The 17290-nt window shown below is 55.2% G+C and overlaps 2 protein-coding genes across 5 annotated transcripts in view; one reads left to right on the top strand and one right to left on the bottom strand.

The window, feature by feature from the left end:
* Nucleotides 1–556: 556 nt before the first annotated feature.
* On the bottom strand, nucleotides 557–7273 carry LETM2 (leucine zipper and EF-hand containing transmembrane protein 2). Its single transcript, XM_065856838.2, has 10 exons — nucleotides 7014–7273; nucleotides 5780–6212; nucleotides 5489–5632; nucleotides 5038–5172; nucleotides 4421–4624; nucleotides 3585–3704; nucleotides 3003–3113; nucleotides 2773–2859; nucleotides 2248–2322; nucleotides 557–1742 (listed from the first exon to the last, which is right to left on the bottom strand). Exons 1-10 carry the CDS (start codon nucleotides 7058–7060, stop codon nucleotides 1692–1694), a joined length of 1407 nt encoding a protein of 468 aa, XP_065712910.1. The 5' UTR covers nucleotides 7061–7273; the 3' UTR covers nucleotides 557–1691.
* A 161-nt stretch (nucleotides 7274–7434) lies between these two features.
* The window catches only part of NSD3 (nuclear receptor binding SET domain protein 3), a 35515-nt gene continuing 25659 nt past the window's right edge, over nucleotides 7435–17290 (top strand). For 3 of the 4 annotated variants that reach the window (XM_065856892.2, XM_065856891.2, XM_071799414.1), the window contains exons 1-2: nucleotides 9903–10214; nucleotides 16327–17054. In XM_065856892.2, coding sequence (XP_065712964.1) covers nucleotides 16371–17054 — 684 coding nt within the window. In that variant the 5' untranslated portion in view covers nucleotides 9903–10214; nucleotides 16327–16370. Of the gene's footprint in view, nucleotides 7460–9902; nucleotides 10215–16326; nucleotides 17055–17290 lie in introns of those variants that run through there. The other variant, XM_071799413.1, reaches the window with a different exon arrangement.

The raw sequence follows: 17290 nt of genomic DNA, 5'->3' as shown, positions 1-17290 counted from the left end.
CACAGCCGTGGGTCCCAGTGCCAGGACAGCACCGACCGAGGATCATTTGCACAACTCATACGCAGAGTAATTACTTCCCATTGTGCTAGGAAAACACGTCCCTTGGTGGCAGTGATGTGAACTATCGGCTGCTGGCAGAGAGAGCGGTTTGGGGCGGTGTGGTGGAGCTGGAAAAATCATGGATGGTGACGGAATTGTGCGTACCCGCTGGTGCGGGACAGGGATCAGTCCCCTCCGATCGCTCGGTGCGCTGAGCTGGGCTGGCTCTGTGAGCCCAGCTCGTGCGCTTTGATCGCAGACATTCCCCTCGCAAGGCTCTTCCCGCTTACCCTGAACTCAGGAATTACCCCTCGCTGTTTCCGTGCTCCAGCCATCGTACAGAAATCACCCGCGTTCTCTGGGCTCTGCACCCATCCCGGTGCTCAGCGCCAGTGAAATCCTGCACTGAACAGGTGCTTTTCCAGCCCCAGTGGGCTGTGCAGACACCAGCTCACGGTTCTGTTCAAACAGCGGCGACTGTCGGCGTTACCAGCGAGACGAGGCTTCTGCTAAATGGACATTTTATTAACAGAACGCTTATTCTCGTATACCGACCACCGATTAACACAACTATTCAGCGCTGCGTACCGGGTGCGGGACCAGCGGAGCACGCGGGTTGCACAAGCTGCTGCTGCATCGCTGGTCGGAGCCTCTGCCACACGTTTACAGTGCAGGTAACACCCGACTGGTTTCTTCGAGTCAACTGCTGTCTGACCTCTAGAAAAGACGTTTCGTTCTACTTAGCACCAAGTCTAACTTTAATTTTACAGTAAGTATAAATATACATATATTTAAAACCCATCATGTGAGTCACTTCTGGATATTTACATAGGACAAAGTAAAAATAAAAGTTAACACGTTAAAACCAGGTTTTCAGTAGGGTCTACCAAAAAACTCGTGAACGCCAGGGTGTGCGAGGAACCGCTCTGTGAACGCAGCGAGTCCGAGCCTGGCAGGTTTAACCACAGATGTGTGCAGGTCCCCAGGGTGCCTTGCACGACCCCTCAGACCCTAAACCCGCGCAGCTCTGCCCGGTGCAGCCCGTCCTGGTGCCGCAGGCGCCCCCGCCGTCCCTGCACTGTGCTGCTCTGAGCCCTCCAGTCCTTCCAGCAGCTCCGGTCACCGCGGTACGAGTGTGACAGCTCAGGCCAGGGCTACACGGGTCATTCTGTGCACCGGTTATCGGTTAAACCGTGCTAACCAGGACCAAGAGCTTGAGTTTAATGGTGGGAGCAGAGCGGGCTGCAAGCCCTGGATATGTGGGTAGGGTCCTGCGGAGGATTTCAAACTGTAGAACGGGCTTTACTGGGCTTGCAGCCTAACTCATCCTGCGCCCAGGCCTTTGTGACAGTGACGAGCTGCCTCTCCTAAGGTTTAGAGCACCTGATCAGTAGGAACACAGACAGTTGCATCATAATTTAGGTATTTACAGCATAAGTTAAACTGGTGAGGGCAGGGGATCCAGTCCAAGTGGGGGGCGGGTGCCCCATGACAGCCTTGGCCTGGCCGAGGAGCGAGCGTGGAGCGCACGCGGAGCCCTGGGGCGCTGGCGCCTCCTGTGCGCCGCAGCCCCTGCAAACCCGCTCCTCCCATCCCGGGAGCGCAGACACCAAAGCTCCTGTGGCAGCACAGGACCGTCCCCAGGCTCCAGCCTAAGCCCCGTTGGCGCCGGCCTTGCTGCTCTGAGCCGCTTCCAGTTTAGTCTGGGGGAAGAGAAAGTCGCAGATTTTAGGCAGTTCCAATGCAAATGCTGCTTAAAATTCAAAACCTCTTTTCGGTGTCCTCCCGTTTGCTACAGGAGGCTGCTCTGAGAGTAACAGCTGCTGTGAACACAGCTCTCCAGGGTAAAGGAGCACTCTGCCGATAAAACGCAGCCTGGACTCCCAGCCTGCCTGAGGTGGCACCCAACGTGTACACGTGAGCAGCTGAACTCAAATGAAATACCACAGACAGCAAATGGGCGAAAGAAAAGCAAATCACTGTAGAAGTACTTCTAGAGATACAAAACGGCAGTTAACACTGCTGACACAGGTCACACGTGGTATTTGCACATTCACAGCTCTCCAGGCAGTTCTCATCCACAGCTTCTCCAGTTGCTCCTTGAACTTAACGTTCACATCATCCTGTGGCACAAGTTTCCCCAGTTTGTGTGTGAGCTGTGCGATGAACGCTCTCCTTTGGGAAGCTGAGGGCTCTTTAAAATCTTACCTCTTGTGGGGGAGGCTTAACTGACATCTCCGGGGTTGGCAGTTTCTCTGTCGTCTGAGACACAAACTCTTCATTCTTGAAGGAAAAAGCAGCTTTAAGTCGCAGAGCCCCCTCAGAAAGCCAAGCTCTAGCGAGACCCCGTACCATCCCTCCTCCCGCCCGAGCAAGGCTGGGCCCTGCAACGCGTGTTTGTGAAAGATGCATGTTCGTGTTTCCAGCGTTTCCCTTACACTATTTAACAGCACTATTTGGAACTATTTCTAGTGGTTGACACAATATTCTCCTTTAATTTCAGCTGCTGCTCTTATTAGCTTGGACTAATGGAAGGAATTCACTTCAGCCTCATGCTGAGAACCACGTGTTCTGGTTTTCTCACTCCAGGTATTTTGGCTCTTTGTCCCGGACAATTCACCAGGAGAGCTGAACACAAGGCACCCTGAGCTGGCTCCTCTGCGCTCAGTGCACCCGGACCGAAGTCTCTGTGTTTCTGTGAATACAGCAACGTGCAGACCGCTCTTTTCTCACCTTTCTCCCCTGTACGACAGGGGCAGGATCCACCAGCACCTCCCGCCCTTCGGGAACGGATGTCACCGTTTCAGCAGCTCCACTTATCTACGGAGGAACAGACAGTTCCGCACGGTTACAACTTTAGTCCGCTTGGAGGATCAAAGAACAAGATTCATGTCACGGTGCTTCATTTTTGTAACGTGTAATGGTTAAACCATTAACCTGAAGGTTTTATTCAAACAACGCACCTTATTTTGTGGAACCGGAACAGACTGTGGCTTCACATCTATTAAGTACAAGGCACGGGAAAGCAGGAGCAGAGAAGGTGGAACGTTCTCTTTTAAATGCAGATCCAGCCACTGCGAGTGGGAAACAGAAGCAAAAGTTATTTCGTATTGGCTTTATCTAGCACTCTTTGTCCTTAAAGATCTTCAGGCTATCTTGAGTTTGGCCAAGTTAAGTCACCACAAAGAGCAGAAATAGTTTTGCAGAGCTGAGAATACTGTGTGGGATACACACTGGAGAGCAGGTTTCCAGCTACCAGTGAGGTACCAACATCAAACAGCCAAACACTCTGAATTATCTACAGCTCACAAACACAGCACCCACAGCAGCACCTGTAAACCGTCTGAATGCTTAGGAAAGTCTAGTGTGGGCTCTACTGCAAGTCTTGGCTACTTCAGAGGCTTAAAACATATTCCACCCCCCACAATCCTCTTCATCCTGCTTCCAGCTGGCCTGATGCTGCTTTAAGGCATAACCTGAGTGCTTCAGGCCTTAAAGCTCCGTGCTGCGCAGAAACCTCCTGCACATGAGGAAACCACACTTGCCTGTCTGAGCTGCTCCTTGAGCTGCTCCTCCGAGAGCCCCAGCGAGCGCATCCCGCGGGCCCTGCAGGCGCTCTGCAGCTCTGACACGCTCAGCGCGCCGACCCCCTCCTTGGCGATCATCTGAAACGAAAGGGAACGTTCCACCTCGGCACCGAGTGAGCCAAGGCCCTCGGTGACCTGATGAGCTTGGGCCAAAAGACGTGTCTGTGTAGGTAAATGTGCATCAAGTCCCACCAGCACAAGGTGAGACAGGGTTTTGTCCACAGGCCATTCTGTCCTTGGCAGCGGACAGGCGTCAGCTACAGAGGATGGAAAACCTGGATCCTGATTAGCTTTTTTTCCCCCCCAAGTACTGACAATTTCACTTTTACAAGTGATCCTACAGGTTTGAAGATTTCACACAAAACCAGGTAACCCTGGGAACTGCGAGGACTGCAGGCTTGAAAGCCAAACCCATGGTTAAGCTGCACCTGCCTGTCAGGACCGGCTGCCTCTTCCTAGTGATATTTATTCCAGAATTGGAACCTCCCTTCTTTACAATTAGTGTGACTCCAGACAAAAACATAAGGGTGTTCTGAATAGCGACAATATCTGCAGCGCCCCACATCTTGGGGGTCACCAAAGGCAGCAAGGGCGCACGAAGATGAACCTCTCTTTTTCTGGAGACTGTCAGAATCTGTCCCGTGAACGTTAAACTCCACGCCGGAGGATGGCGCGTGGGCAGTGGCACACGCCCCAAGCAGAGCAGGCAGCCTGTGACTCAGAGGGCAGAACCCGAGACTGCAAGAAGCGTGCGTTCCACCCCAGTAGCCACGTCTGCGCTAATTAAAACTCACTTCATCATCCGCCTTGATGGTTCTGAGCCTCAGCCGGAGCTGAAAGCGGAGCAGGTTGTTGGTGCCGATGGGCTGCAGCTCAAGCAATTTGCAAAGAGCCACGAGCTGCGGCCGCTCCAGGTGTTCCAGGGTCAGCTCGTCCTCAAACAGCTTGGAGAAGCGCACGATCTCCTGGGTGCTGGGCCGGTGGCCGCTGTGACAGATCTACGCAAAGCAGAGGCACCAGGGCCAAAGTGAAAGAGAATCGCAGGTTCTGAATCCCCTTCCCCCTCCAAGGAAAGAGCCCTCCCATTTCTCACACTGGTGTTCCCATCTCTCAATGGAAACAGAATTACATAGTTGAAACGCCAAAGTGAAACAGAGTTTGAGCGGCAGCTTAAAGGATTTCCCAGGGTGAAGCTTTGGTGGCTGTTCCAGGATGGAAATGCTGGTACCTACAACCCATTTCACCAGGGTATGGGCTGCGAGAGGGAGCCCAGTTACCAACAGCTGACGGGACAGCTCTGCGCTGCCAAACCTCTCTGTATCTTCACACAAACCCCACCCTGACTGCTCAAACCAGCGGCACCAAAGCTGCTGTCAGCACTGCTGCCGTCACCCGGCACAGCCCGGCTCACCTGGTGCACGTAGGAAGAGAACTGTCTGCCTTGTCCTGTATCCGCCTTGTTCCTTTTGGCCATCTCTGCCACGGTCTCCTGCAGGAACTTGGCTAACTCCAGCTTTGCACTGAGCCTCTTCTTCTGCTTCTCTTCCTGCATGAAGGGAACAAAACATAATTAAAAATTCCACTTGAAAATCAGAAGGGATTCTGGGAAAGAAATGGGACTTCAGTACTGCAAGCAAAGAGGCTTCGGTTACTGTAGAAAATGGAATCGCTGTGCACTTCCCTATGGATCACCGTTTACAGAATGATCTTCACGTTCTGCTCTCCTGTCTAGGAATAAGCCAGGACCGTCTGACCCAGACGTGTGCGAGGACGACAGTGGGTGACAGCAGCTCTCTGTGCAGCTGCACAGGCGCTCTAACGACCGGGAACGTGCAGTCTGCGTCTCTAGAAAGGACACACACCTTTTTTGACTCTGTCTCAAACGTTGAGGGCAGCATTTCGGGAAAGAGCTTCAAGAACACAGGTAACAGGAACTCCATGAAGGGGACGATGACGAACACGAGGAAGGGAACCAGCCGGAAGAGATCCGCGCACGTTCGCAGCAGCTGCACAGAGAAGAGCACGGCAGAAATTATCATTCGACCGGACAAAAAGAGTGTTCCAAAGTGGGAACTGAGTGATTTAACTTCTTTCGGTGCAGTCAGCCTCCCAATGCATCGCTTTGGCAAGGCGTTCATGCGCTTGGCACTTACCCTTCGCCTCTCCCTCCTGGTGAGGACCTGGCCGTGTAGCAGCCTCCACACCATCCTGGCAGCCACCTTGGTGTCGATCCACAGCAAGTGGAACCCATTGTAATAATGTTTCAGCTCATCCACCACCCTTTGGCGCAAGGACTTTTTTCCCACTGGAGTCTCTACGATGTTTTTTGCTGGAGTCTTAGCAGGTTTAGTGTCCCGGTTCACGGCGCTTTGGTGGGGCGGAGGGTCGGCCCGGGGCTCCTGACGCAAGCAGGCGGACGCGTGGAACGTTCGCAGGCTGGTGCCCGACGGTGCCCGACACAACCATCGCTGCTTCTCAGGGTCTCTGACCAAAGTCCGGTCTAGATGAGAATCCACAAGTTGGACAAAGGCAAGTGCTGGAGCGTACGGAGGACTGGGGTGCACAAGGAGGTGGGAGCCTCTGAAACTGGAGAGATGTTCAAGTAAGTAATAGTAACTAAGGTACCTAAGTGTTACAAATCGCTGTTCTTAGTGCCAAATTAATCTTGCGAAATGGATCTTGTGGCTGCTTCGGCAACTGAGATTCCTGTCCTTCGGCAACAGGCAAAATATTGAGACCATGCCTCATGCTTTAAACTTTTCTCTTTAGGGGAAAATAAGTCAAGGTTTCAGGCTGCCTCTGGGAAGCCATTAAACAATCACATCGGCTAAAATTTGCCAGTTGCACACAAAGAACAGCCAAGGCCCCTTCTCTCACCGAACATTTGTTAACAGAACAGAGTTCTCTGTGTTTCCTGCCCCTTTCCTCCCCCAGGAACTGGAAGAGCCAGGCTGAGCGCTGGAGAGCTCTGTGGGACATTGGACAGGCTGCCCAGGGCAGTGCTGGAGTCACCATCCCTGGAGGGCTGGACAGACGGACACGAGGTTCCCAGGACATGGGGCAGTGCTGGGGTGGGTTATGGCTGGACTCGGTGGTCCTGAGGGGCTTTTCCAACCACAGTGTTTCCATGGTTCTGTACCAGAGCTCTGCCCTGCGCTGCAACAGCTGTGGAAACCCCTCCGTTTTAGACAAACGGGGTTTGTACCGGAGATCCGCAGCAGTCCGGGGCGCTCTGCCGCGCAGCCCGGCCGGGAACCAGCGGAGCAGCCCCGGTCACGCCGCAGCGGTCGCGGTGAGGGCGGCAAGACCCCCCCGTCCCCAGCACCCTCCGGTCCCAGGCTGACCGCCCCCCGCAGCCCGGCCCGGCTCCCGAGGACCCCGCCTCACCTGGGCCTGGCCGCAGCCAGGAGCGCGTTCCAGCCGCAGGCGGCCATGGTGGCACCGAGTCAGCGGCTCCGGCCGGCGGCGGGCAGCGGGGGGACCCTCATCTCCGGCGGCGAAGGCGAGAGGCCGCCGGGCCCCGGTCCCGGCCCTGCCGCCCAGCTCCCCGCCATGGGCCCGGTCCTCCCGGGCTGGCCCATCGCGCCCCGCCCGCGCCGCTCTACCCCGGCCAGCCGCGCTCTATGGTTCCCTCTGCATCACGCCATCGCGTGGCGTCACAGCCTCTTCGGCGACAGCCAATCAGAAGGCAGGGTCGCGGCCCTACCGCAGGCCACCCAATGGGAGCGGGGCGGGGCGGGGCTTGACCCGAGGTGCCCTCAGGAAGGGCCGCGCATTGGCTGCGAGGGGCGACGTGCGGGAGGGCGGGCCCGGCGGGGTGATGTCACGGGCCGGTGAGTGACGACATCGCGGGGCGGTGGGGCTGCCCGTGACGTCAGGGACGGGGGGGCACGGGGACGGCGGCCGGGGCGGCATCTGGGACCGAGCCGAGGCCTGAGGCCCGAGCCGGGGCCCGTGCTGAAGCCTGAGGCCCGTGCTGAAGCCTGAGGCCCGTGCTGAAGCCTGAGGCCCTGCGGCCGCTCCTTCCTCCCGCTCCCCTGTCGGTTCTCACCGGCGCTCCCGGGCCGGAGGGGCTCCGCTGGCGGCCTGGCCTCACCTCTGCCTTTTTGTTGTTGTGTAGCACCTGAAGAGCGGGAGAGAACCCGAGCGCCATGTGCAGCAGCGGGCTCCTGGCTGGAAGGGACCCCCAGGCTCGGCTCCGCGCGCTCGCCGTGTCCCGCGAAGCCCTGGCTCGAGTCCTGGCGGAAGGCAGGAGGGCTGTTAAGCGGTTGGCACACACGATGGTGTTTCGCTGGTGGCCAGGTCGGATGTTTCCTGGTGCATTCATAGGGTTTTCTTTGAAAATGCCATCAGTGTTTCAGCAGCCCGCGCTATCCAGTGAAACACCGATAGTATCCCTTTAGTTTTTTGTACGGAACAAAACTTTGCTTTTACGTGAACGGTTCCCATTTAAGTGATTGCAGTTTGTATCTATATATAGAACAGAACATATTCTGAGCAGCTGCGTGTACAACGCGTCAGGTAACAGAAGAGTCTCCTTTGTCTCCTTTTGCGTGTTGTCACCTCAGAGCAGCTTTCCGTGGAATTAGGCGTCAGAAGGAAGTTTCAAGCCCTGACGTGTTTCAGACAAATACCGCAGGTCTGATGATACGCATAGGCAGCTGGAGAAACGTTCCTGGGAGGTGACAGGAGACTCGGCCTCTCGACAGGGGACTGGCAGCAGGTGTTCCTGCGCGGTGTGAGGCGCTGGGCCGTGGGGTGGTCACTGCAGCGATGGGGGGTCAGAGCCGCTCCCTGGGGCTGCTGCTGGGAGCCCCGGGAGTGAGCTCCAGCTTCTGCTCCCCCGTTTTGAGCTGCAGCTTCTGCTCCCCCTTAGCAAGGCCTCCCCATCTTTTTGGGAGCAGCACCTGGCAGGGACTATTTGTCCAGGAACAGGCAGTGGTTCTGAGCTGTTCTGAAACACGCAGGCAGCAGGACTGGGGGCACAGCTTCTGGAAGCAATTAGCGCGCTGCGTTTAATTATTCCAGGGGAATGTGGCACCTCTGCGATTGCTCAGGAATGTTGTTTTCTCTTGGGTACGTCTCGGAGGCTGTTGTGAAGCTCTGGGGTGTGGGGGCTGTTAGTGACGGAGCTGCCGTTGTGTGTGGTTCCGTGTGCTGATCTCCTGGAGCTGAAAACGGGGAGGTCCAGACTCAGAACGGTGAAGCTGCGGTCGTGGTGCGTCCCTTGTTCTCGTTCAGCTTCAGCTCTGCCAGTGGTTTCCAAACCAACAGTCAAAAACTATCAGGAGCAGGAGAAAGTCACGTGAAGGAAAACCGAACGTGAGAAAAATGGAGAAGAAACAGTAATTCCTGTCAGGATGTTCATTGGTTGTCAGAAGGAATCAGAAAGAAATCCATTCTTATCCCTTGACTACTTCAGGAACATCAGGACCCTCCGTAGATTAATATTAACCTTAATGCTTAATATTAAGCATTTAGAATTTACAGAAGGGAGAGGAAGAGAGAAAGAGAGAAAGCCTTTTCGAGGTCACCTCCGTTTTTGGTGCCTTATTGTATTGGAGGGGGAGAATCGCTTTCTAAATCCACTTTATTCGAGCGGTTCCCGCCGCAGCCGGACCCGTCCTCGCTGCGGGCTCAGCGCTGCTGCTCTCGGGGCAGCGGGAACCGCTGTGCGTTTGGGACTCCTTGCTCAGTCCCTCTTCGCCTTCCTCGTCCACGTTGGGTCATGTGTCTCTATCTAATTCTTCTTTTATTATCCAACTTCCTTTTTTTCTGGTAACAGACCTCACCTTATCTTCCCATCTTGTTTACTTTCCATTCTCTTGAGCTTTTCTTACTTTCTGTTTTCACTTTGTTTCCCTTGCATGTAATGTTTGTGCTGCAGGGAAGGTTTATTGTGTGCGCTTCGGTTGCGTTTTCTGCTGCAAAAGAAGAGTTGAAGGTTGTGGAGGAGGGGAGTTCATTGCAAACATCTCAGTGCACACTTTTCCAGCCAAAACGGGGTTGAAAGCTCCTGAATCCAACGTTTTCTTTCTCGATCCAGCCTCGGGACCCAGATCGAGACTTTCCACCGGAACTGGGGGTTTGTTTTTCGGCGCGGCGGGATTTGAACCCGCGGCCCCTGGAGCGGGTCGGGGCCGCGGCGCCGGGACCACATCCCCCGGCGTGCCTTGCGGCGGCAGCGGCCAATGGCGGCCGGGGGCGGGGCGGCGCGTGCGCGCGCGCCTGCGCGGCGGCGCGGGGGGCGGAGGCGGAGGGCGCGGGAGCGGGGCCGGGACCCGGGCAGAGCGGCACCGAGCGCCGCCTTCCCCCGCCGCCAGCGGTCGCCCGCGCCCGCCCGCGCCCCGCCGAGCGCCTCCCCTTGGCCGCACCGGCCGGGAGCGGGCGGTGGTGGGGCGGGCGGCCTCCCGGGGCGGAGCCCGGCGCCAGCGGCGGGGGCGCGGAAATCGAGGCCGGGGCTCCGTCGCGGCCTGCTGCTGCGGGAGGAGGCGGGGAGGCCCCGCCGCCGCCGCCCCCGCCGCCGGCCTTTGTCTCCGCTGGGCTGGGTGGACGCGGCGGGGGCAGTTAGAATGGAACAGACTGAAGGTGAGGGCGGCGGGCGGGCGGGCGGCGGGGGCGGCGGCGCCGGCCCGCCCGGGCTTAAAGGGGCCGCGGCCGCCATGTTTGCTGCGGCGGCAGCGCGGCCCCCGGGGCCGCCCCCGCGGAGGGAGGGGGACCGGGGAGCGTCCCGAGCCCACCCTGCGGCACGGCCGGGTGGCGGGGCCGGGCCGGGCTCGGGGACGCGCGGCGGGACCCGCTCGCTTGGCCCCCCGGGCTGGGTTTGGGGCAGCGGCGGGTTCCTGGGAGGGCGGCCGGGGCTCGGAGGGGCCTGCCGGGGGAGCCGGGCTCGGAGACCCCACATCTTGTGGTGGGGAGAAGTTGGGGTTGGAGCCGGCACCGCGCTCTTCCTGCGCTGAAACCAGGCACCGCTGGCTCCGCCACCGACCCGCGGACCTGTCTGCTTCCCAGGGAAAAACGTTTTCAGTGTGTGCTCTGGAGAACCACATATAAGTGAAAGATTTGTTGTTGCTTGGATTATGTTGGTTCCAGGTCCTGTTGCAGTGTACTCTACTTTGTTCTGTGTCTCACTCTGCTCGTCCTTGGCTGTGGATACACTCAACAACATTAGTACAGGTTTAAGATGTTCAATTTGTTGATCCAAGACCGTATGTTTTGTTTTAATACCACCCTGTTTTGCATCTTTTAGTTCAGCAAGATTGCCTGAGTTTGAAGTGATTCGTGAGAGGCGTATTGCAGCTATTACACTGGTTTTGATATGAGGAAGCATGTCATGTCTTACAGTATTTGGTGTTGCCAAAGGTCCGGCTGCTGGTTTTATGTGTGTGTCAATCTGTGACTCTCCCTGAAAAACAAAAGATTTTCCTACACGCTTCCTATTTGAGCTGAGGCTCTAACAACAAACGAGTACTCTTAAACCCAGTTTCAAGACAAACAACTTCTTTTTTCTTTTTAATGTGTAGCATTTTCTTTGCCACTGTCTGACTTGTTTTCTTTCCGTGTCACTGTGGGAAACTTGTTGCAAGTGGCCTTATCAAAACCATATTACAGACGTGACTGTCTCTTCTGGCATTTGAAAAACCAACAAACCACCTTGAGAAAGGTGTCCAGGGAGCAGTCAGCCTCCCCGCGTGCTCTAAGGTTTGTCAGGAGGCCGCTGATTCACCGGCAGTGTCTGCCAGAGGAGGCTGCGCGCTCCAGCCGGACTCTGGAAATCCACAGGCTACAACTTTTCTGCTGATGAATCTACGTGCTCTTGAAAAACTTGGCATTGTCTTAACGTCTGTCAACAAAACTTTCCATGCATGATTTCTTAGGACACCCAGAACAAAATGAGGCAAAGCAGACTGTAAATACTGAATGCAGGAATCAGTAAGAATATTTGTTTTCTCTCTGTATACAGTTCATATAATTCCATGGGATGCTGTTACAGGTGGTAAGGGTGCCCTCGGGGTGATTTTTGACGTGGCTGTAGGAGAAGCGCGGGTGTGTTGGGTTCCAGTGAGGAGTTCGGGGGCAGGTTTGTTTGCTGGACTCGAGCAAAAGCCCCGTTCCAGCTGGAAACACCACAGAAGTGGATTGCATCACTTACTGTTCCCGACCAACCGAGCCTGTTCCAGTCAAGCAGCTGCTGGTAGAACACGGGCAGGGTGCACAGCGACTGCTCGCTGCCCGGGTCAGACGTGTGAGATGAGCGCGGGTCGGGTACGGGTGCGCACTGGGGTGGAACAGCACGGAAAATGGGGTAGACGTGTGCGTGGTGACTCGGGGAATGAAGGGGCGGTAGGAATGAGCAGATCTTGAAATCTCGCTGGTTTAGTTGTGAGCTGGGCTGTTATTTGTGCTCAGAGAACTTCTGCTTTCGAGGCTGGTGGTAGAAAGTCCATGTCGGGGTGGGGGGCGGTGTCACTGAGCACGCAGGGCTGACTCAGGCTGCTGCTCTCCAGCTCGGGCAGTGAGGTGGTGGGGCCGTTTCTCTTCTCACAGCAGACACTGTGTCTGATGGGTGCTAACCCCACCACCCGCGTGCGTGCTGTCAACAGAAAAGGGTAAAACTAATTCAGAAAGGTTTTGTGGAAGCTCAGTTTAGAACATGTGCATGCGGTGCTTTGGATGGGTAGGTGCTGTGTCAGCTCACCGCTGCGGTGACAGCCACAGTGTCACATCACGGGCTCTGTGCTGGTCCCTGCAGGTCCCTCAGCCTGTGGCCCTGGGCGGGAGGTGCACGGAGCCCCCTGCTCTCGGTGTGTGGGGAAAGCGCCGTTGTTTGCACTGGCGCCTGGGTCCGGGCAGCTTCTCCCAGTTGTGCCTGCAGCGGCGTTTGCAGACCGTGCCCCCTCGTACTTGGGAGTTTTTACCCTGGCTCCCGGTCAGCGATGAGTAGCGGTGGGTGCTTCTGATGTGTGGGAAGTTTCCCTCACGCATTGCCCGGTTACCGTATCTTTTCTCGCTTTTTTTGAGCTCTTCCTGATTGAGCAATAACGCAGCAGATAGATGCAGGTTTGTGTGTTTCATAGGGAGGTCCTACCACGTTGCGATTTGTGTGGACCCACAGAACTCCCGGTTTGGGAGGAAGAGGAGCTTTCACCAAATGGGATCAGCGTTGTTCAGAACTGTTTGATCATGAGAGGTCAGTCGTTAGTTACTGCATCATGGAAGTGATATTAGAGAACGTCGTGTCTGCTTTCTGAGAGTGCGCTTACAAAATACTCATGTTAAAAGTGGCTTTAGATAAGTGTGATTGTTCGTGAGAAAACCTGAACCCGAGGATTCCTCGTTTCTCTGAAGCTTCCCCGTATTGGGCACTCGCTGTTGGAGGCGTAACTGAGGTTTTCGAGTTATGCTCAGTCAAGCTAAGGAGCTTGGGATGGGAAGTGAAGCAAACTTAGTGTTAAAGTAAGAAAGGTCTGTTGAGCCCTGGTAGGTTGATCTACCTTACCTTGCGCTGCTTATACTTTCAGTTTTTCCTTTAGTGCTCTGAATCGTGACCCCCCATGGGCCGGGTGGCAATGTTTGCTCCCCCATGGGCCGGGTGGCAATGTTTGCTCAGAGCGTGTGCCCGTGTAGTCCTGCTCAGGATCCTCCGGCGTGGGGCAGGACGAGCACAGGGCGCTGCCTGCCCAGCTCTGCACAAGCAGCCCTTTTTATCTCTTTAGGGAATTCAGTTGCGGTTTTGAAGGTGTCGTTGATTTCAAGTTGTTCCTCAACTGCTATAATGTATCCACTTCCTATAAACCTATAATTAAATTGTTCCTTTATCTCTTGGTTGAGTTCCAATGGGGTACCAGTGTGGTATCTGTTGTGGGTCATATTTGGAAGCTGAATTTTCCAGCTTGCGGAAGGCTGGTACCATAGTTTAATACAGTAATCGCAGTTGTAGTGTGAAGAATTTATTCTGAAATGCTTTTTTGCAAGGTGGACGGGTGTCCCTGCAAATCCCATTCACTGGGGGTTTAGGAAACGTTCCTCTGATGGGGACGACTCTCGAGCCTGTTGATATTTCAATGGCAATGGGGTTCCTGGTGCATTGGAACTCGGGGGTGACTTTACGAAGTACTCCTGCCGTGGGTTTAGACACCGAGATTCCGGCTTGTTGAGGATTCCCTGTTTGCTCTGTTACTGGGGCAGCTCCTGGGTGGTGACTGGCACAGGAACAAGCTCAGCAGGGCTTTGGAGAGGAAGAGGGCTGGAAAATCCGGGTGTGGTGGCGGTGATGGCAGGCAGGCCGCGGAAGGAAGCCGCTCTCCTGATGCGAGCGCTGTGGGAGAGCAGCAGCTCAGCGAAGCCGTGATCCCCGCTGCGGGCCGGGGGAAGGGCCCAGGCAGCTGTGCAGCTTGTCCTGACCGTGAAGCACGGGCCTTGGATGGGGTGGAGGTTGTTTCACACAGCCGAGCTCCAGAAAGGAGTTTCTTTCAAAAAGATAATCATCCAAACTATTTTCTTTTATTGATAGCTCCTAGATCCAGTGTAAGTAGGGTGTTCTGAAGCTTGCGTCCCGTACCGAGGCGAAGCACGCTGACGGCCCAGCAGCCGCTGCCATGCAGCTCTCGGGTTCTGTTAGCGCCGGGTCTGGATCTCATTGGTGCCACCTTGGGGGGCAGTTGTGCCAAGGTGTTGGCAGAGAAGCTCTGCTGCTCAGTGGGTTTGTGCTGCACCTCGTTTCAGCCCTCCTGGGAAGAGCAGCCGTCCTGGCGAGAGCGTTGTCTGTGTGGGGAGGGCCTCGCTGGCTGGTGGGGCAGGTGTTGTGCCATCTGTGGGCCCACGTGGCCGTGGCCATGCCGAGGGGCCCGTTGTGTGGCCATGGCTTGGTGCTCTGGCCCCGGGACAGGTTCTGCTGGGAGGAACAGGGCTTTAGGCCTCGATAAAAGCAGCCTAGGCTGCAGTTTCTTAGTAGTGTGAGAAACCTGTTGTTTGCTCTTCGGTTTGGCAGATGTAAAGTAACAATTAGTTTGTAAATACGAGTACAAGCAGTCCCACTTCCTCTTCCTGGAGTGGGTGGTGGTTTGTGGTTTCGACCTTGGTGCGCAATCCTGCTCCGTGTCCTGTCCGCTCGACAGTGACCCTTGGCTGCTGGTGTTGTGGCCGGTGTGCAGGGCGCTGCTGCAGAGAAGGGATGGTTCTGCCGCCGCGAGATGGGAAAGTTCCTGCAATTAGTGGATGTTGCTGCGTAGCTTTGTGCTAGGGAGTTTTTCCCCGAAGTCACTTAATTAGTGACACATGTGCCCCCGGCTGATTGCACGGGGCAGGAAACATGAATGCAAACATCAGTGTGAGCTGAGGATCAAGTCCACGGAACATAGAGCAGAATTCTGGTCAAGTTCTTACTTGTTACTGTTATAACTTCAGTTTCTTTTTGCTGTCTGGCCGAGGGAAGTGCTCTGGGTGTTTTGGAGACTCTTAGCTAAGGTGTTGCAATCTGTTGCGTTGGGAGGGTGAGAATTTAGTGCAGGGGGGTTATTCGTAGATCTTCCTATGAGCAGGACCTGTGGGCCGTGTGAATGGCGTTTGGAACCCCGGCCAGGCGGGCGCAGTAACCCGCTGTTGTACCCACAGAGGCAGAGTAAATAACGCAGGGCGCTGTTTGCTTTGGAAGGGCTGACGTGACCTGGCTTGGGAGCAAACCCGCCCTTCTTACCTGGAGCGCAGGTCACTCTTGTTGACCACTGGGATTATTTAGGTAAATGCAAAAGCCTTCTCTGAACCAGTAGCTGAGTTTTGGAAATACAATTTACTCTGATTTTGCTGGTTTAATGTGCAATGGAAAAGTGAAAGTGTGTATGACAGCTTTCTCAGCTGTAATCTCATTCTGTGAATAACCTCGCGTTTTGGACATCTTTTGACGCTGAGGCTATTTTTCTTCCCCTCAGAACCATGTAGTGTTTGGGCCCTAAGTGTTTAATGCTAAATGAAGGTGAGGAGCAGGGAGTGAGCAGGATAACCGTCCTCGCTTGGCTGCCGAGAGCTGATGGCCGCAGGCTCTGCGCTGCTTTCCTGGGGAGGGAGGAGGTTGGGAAGCCCCCGCTGCGGCTGCTTTCCCGGCAGCTGAGCTGGAGTGGCCTCCTCTTCACTCTAACGGTGCCCGTGGCCCAGTCTGCTGCTGGCACAGGGCTGCCCGCTGGCTCCAGCAGTGGCAAGGAGCCGAGGGGCAGAGAAGAGGTTTCTTTCTCATTGAGTGGTCCTTCTGTGGCTTTTTGTGGCTCGTTCAGTTTTCTGACAGTGGTGTCAGGAGCACTTGGTGTGTTCTGTGTGCCCGAGGGCCCGGGTGTGCTGCCTTCCCGCTTGGGGTGTGAATAATCCCAGCGCCAGGCTGGGAGGGCTAGAGACGCTGCTTGGGACTCTGGCACCGTTATTCTGCCTTGGTAACACTTGAGCTCATAGTTCTTAAGCACTTGTGCTTATAACATTTCTTAAAACATCTTGGGAGAAAAGAAGGTGGTCATGTAAAAAAGCTGTTCTGCAAAACTGTGTGAATGGCCCTTTTTGAAGATTCCGTGGGACCGGTCCTCTCTAAGTCCATGAGAAGGTGGCTGCTGAATGCAGAGGGGGAAATTGGTCTTTGGATCCTTTTTCTCAGCAATTTAATTTGATTCATTATCTTTTGATTGGCACTGACTTCTTATTTCCTTTCCCTCACCTGTAGGCCCTATGAGAAGAAGGGAAAGCTAAGGATGCTGGAGCAGAACAATGGATTTCTCTTTCTCTTTCATGCAAGGGATCATGGGAAACACAATTCAGCAACCACCTCAACTCATTGACTCCGCCAACATCCGCCAAGAGGATGCCTTCGATGGCAGCAGTGACATTGCTGAAGATGGTGGCCAGACGCCGTACGAAGCCGCCCTGCAGCAAGGCTTCCAGTACCCGCCGCCCCCGCCCGAGGACCTCCCGCCCCTGGCCAACGGGTACCCCCCGGCCATCGGCATGTACGAGCCCCACGGCAAGTACCAGACCTACGCCCAGTACCCCAACGGCTCGGCCAACGGGTTCGGTACCGTCAGGAACTTTAGTCCCCCGGAGTATTACCAAATGGAAAACTCGAACGCGAGGCCACACGAAGTTCTGGAGAAACCTTCCCCTCCGCAGCCGCCACCTCCACCGCCGCCTTCGGTTTTGCAAACGGTGATTCCAAAGAAGACTGGCTCACCAGAGATCAAACTAAAGATAACCAAAACTATCCAGAACGGCAGGGAATTGTTTGAGTCCTCTCTGTGTGGGGACCTTCTAAATGAAGTACAAGCCAGTGAGTATGCCAAGGCGAAACACGAAGGGAGGAAGGAGAAAAGGAAAAAAAGTAGCAAGCACGACTCTTCCCGGTCGGAAGAGCGGAAGTCGCACAAAATTCCAAAATTAGAACCAGAGGAACAAAATGTAAGTGGAATAATAGTTTCAGCCATCTGTGTACCTGATATCACTGATGGAGTTTGTGTGCCTGCAGTGCTTTTCCTTTGTTTTAATTGTATACATACTTAAAGTCTCGAAACTTGATTTACTGGCCAGATACTCTCTATTAGGTTCCTATGAAGCTACTTCATTGTGTCTGTTTCCTTTTCACGTGCTTGTTGCTGCCACCTCTGGTGCTGGTGTGGGTGCTCCCGGGTTGCGGG

This window comes from Patagioenas fasciata, chromosome 26, assembly GCF_037038585.1.
Source record: "Patagioenas fasciata isolate bPatFas1 chromosome 26, bPatFas1.hap1, whole genome shotgun sequence".
Classification (NCBI taxonomy): Eukaryota; Metazoa; Chordata; class Aves; order Columbiformes; family Columbidae; genus Patagioenas; species Patagioenas fasciata.
Note: the sequence above shows the minus strand (reverse complement) of the source record. Positions and strands in the feature narration are given on the sequence as shown.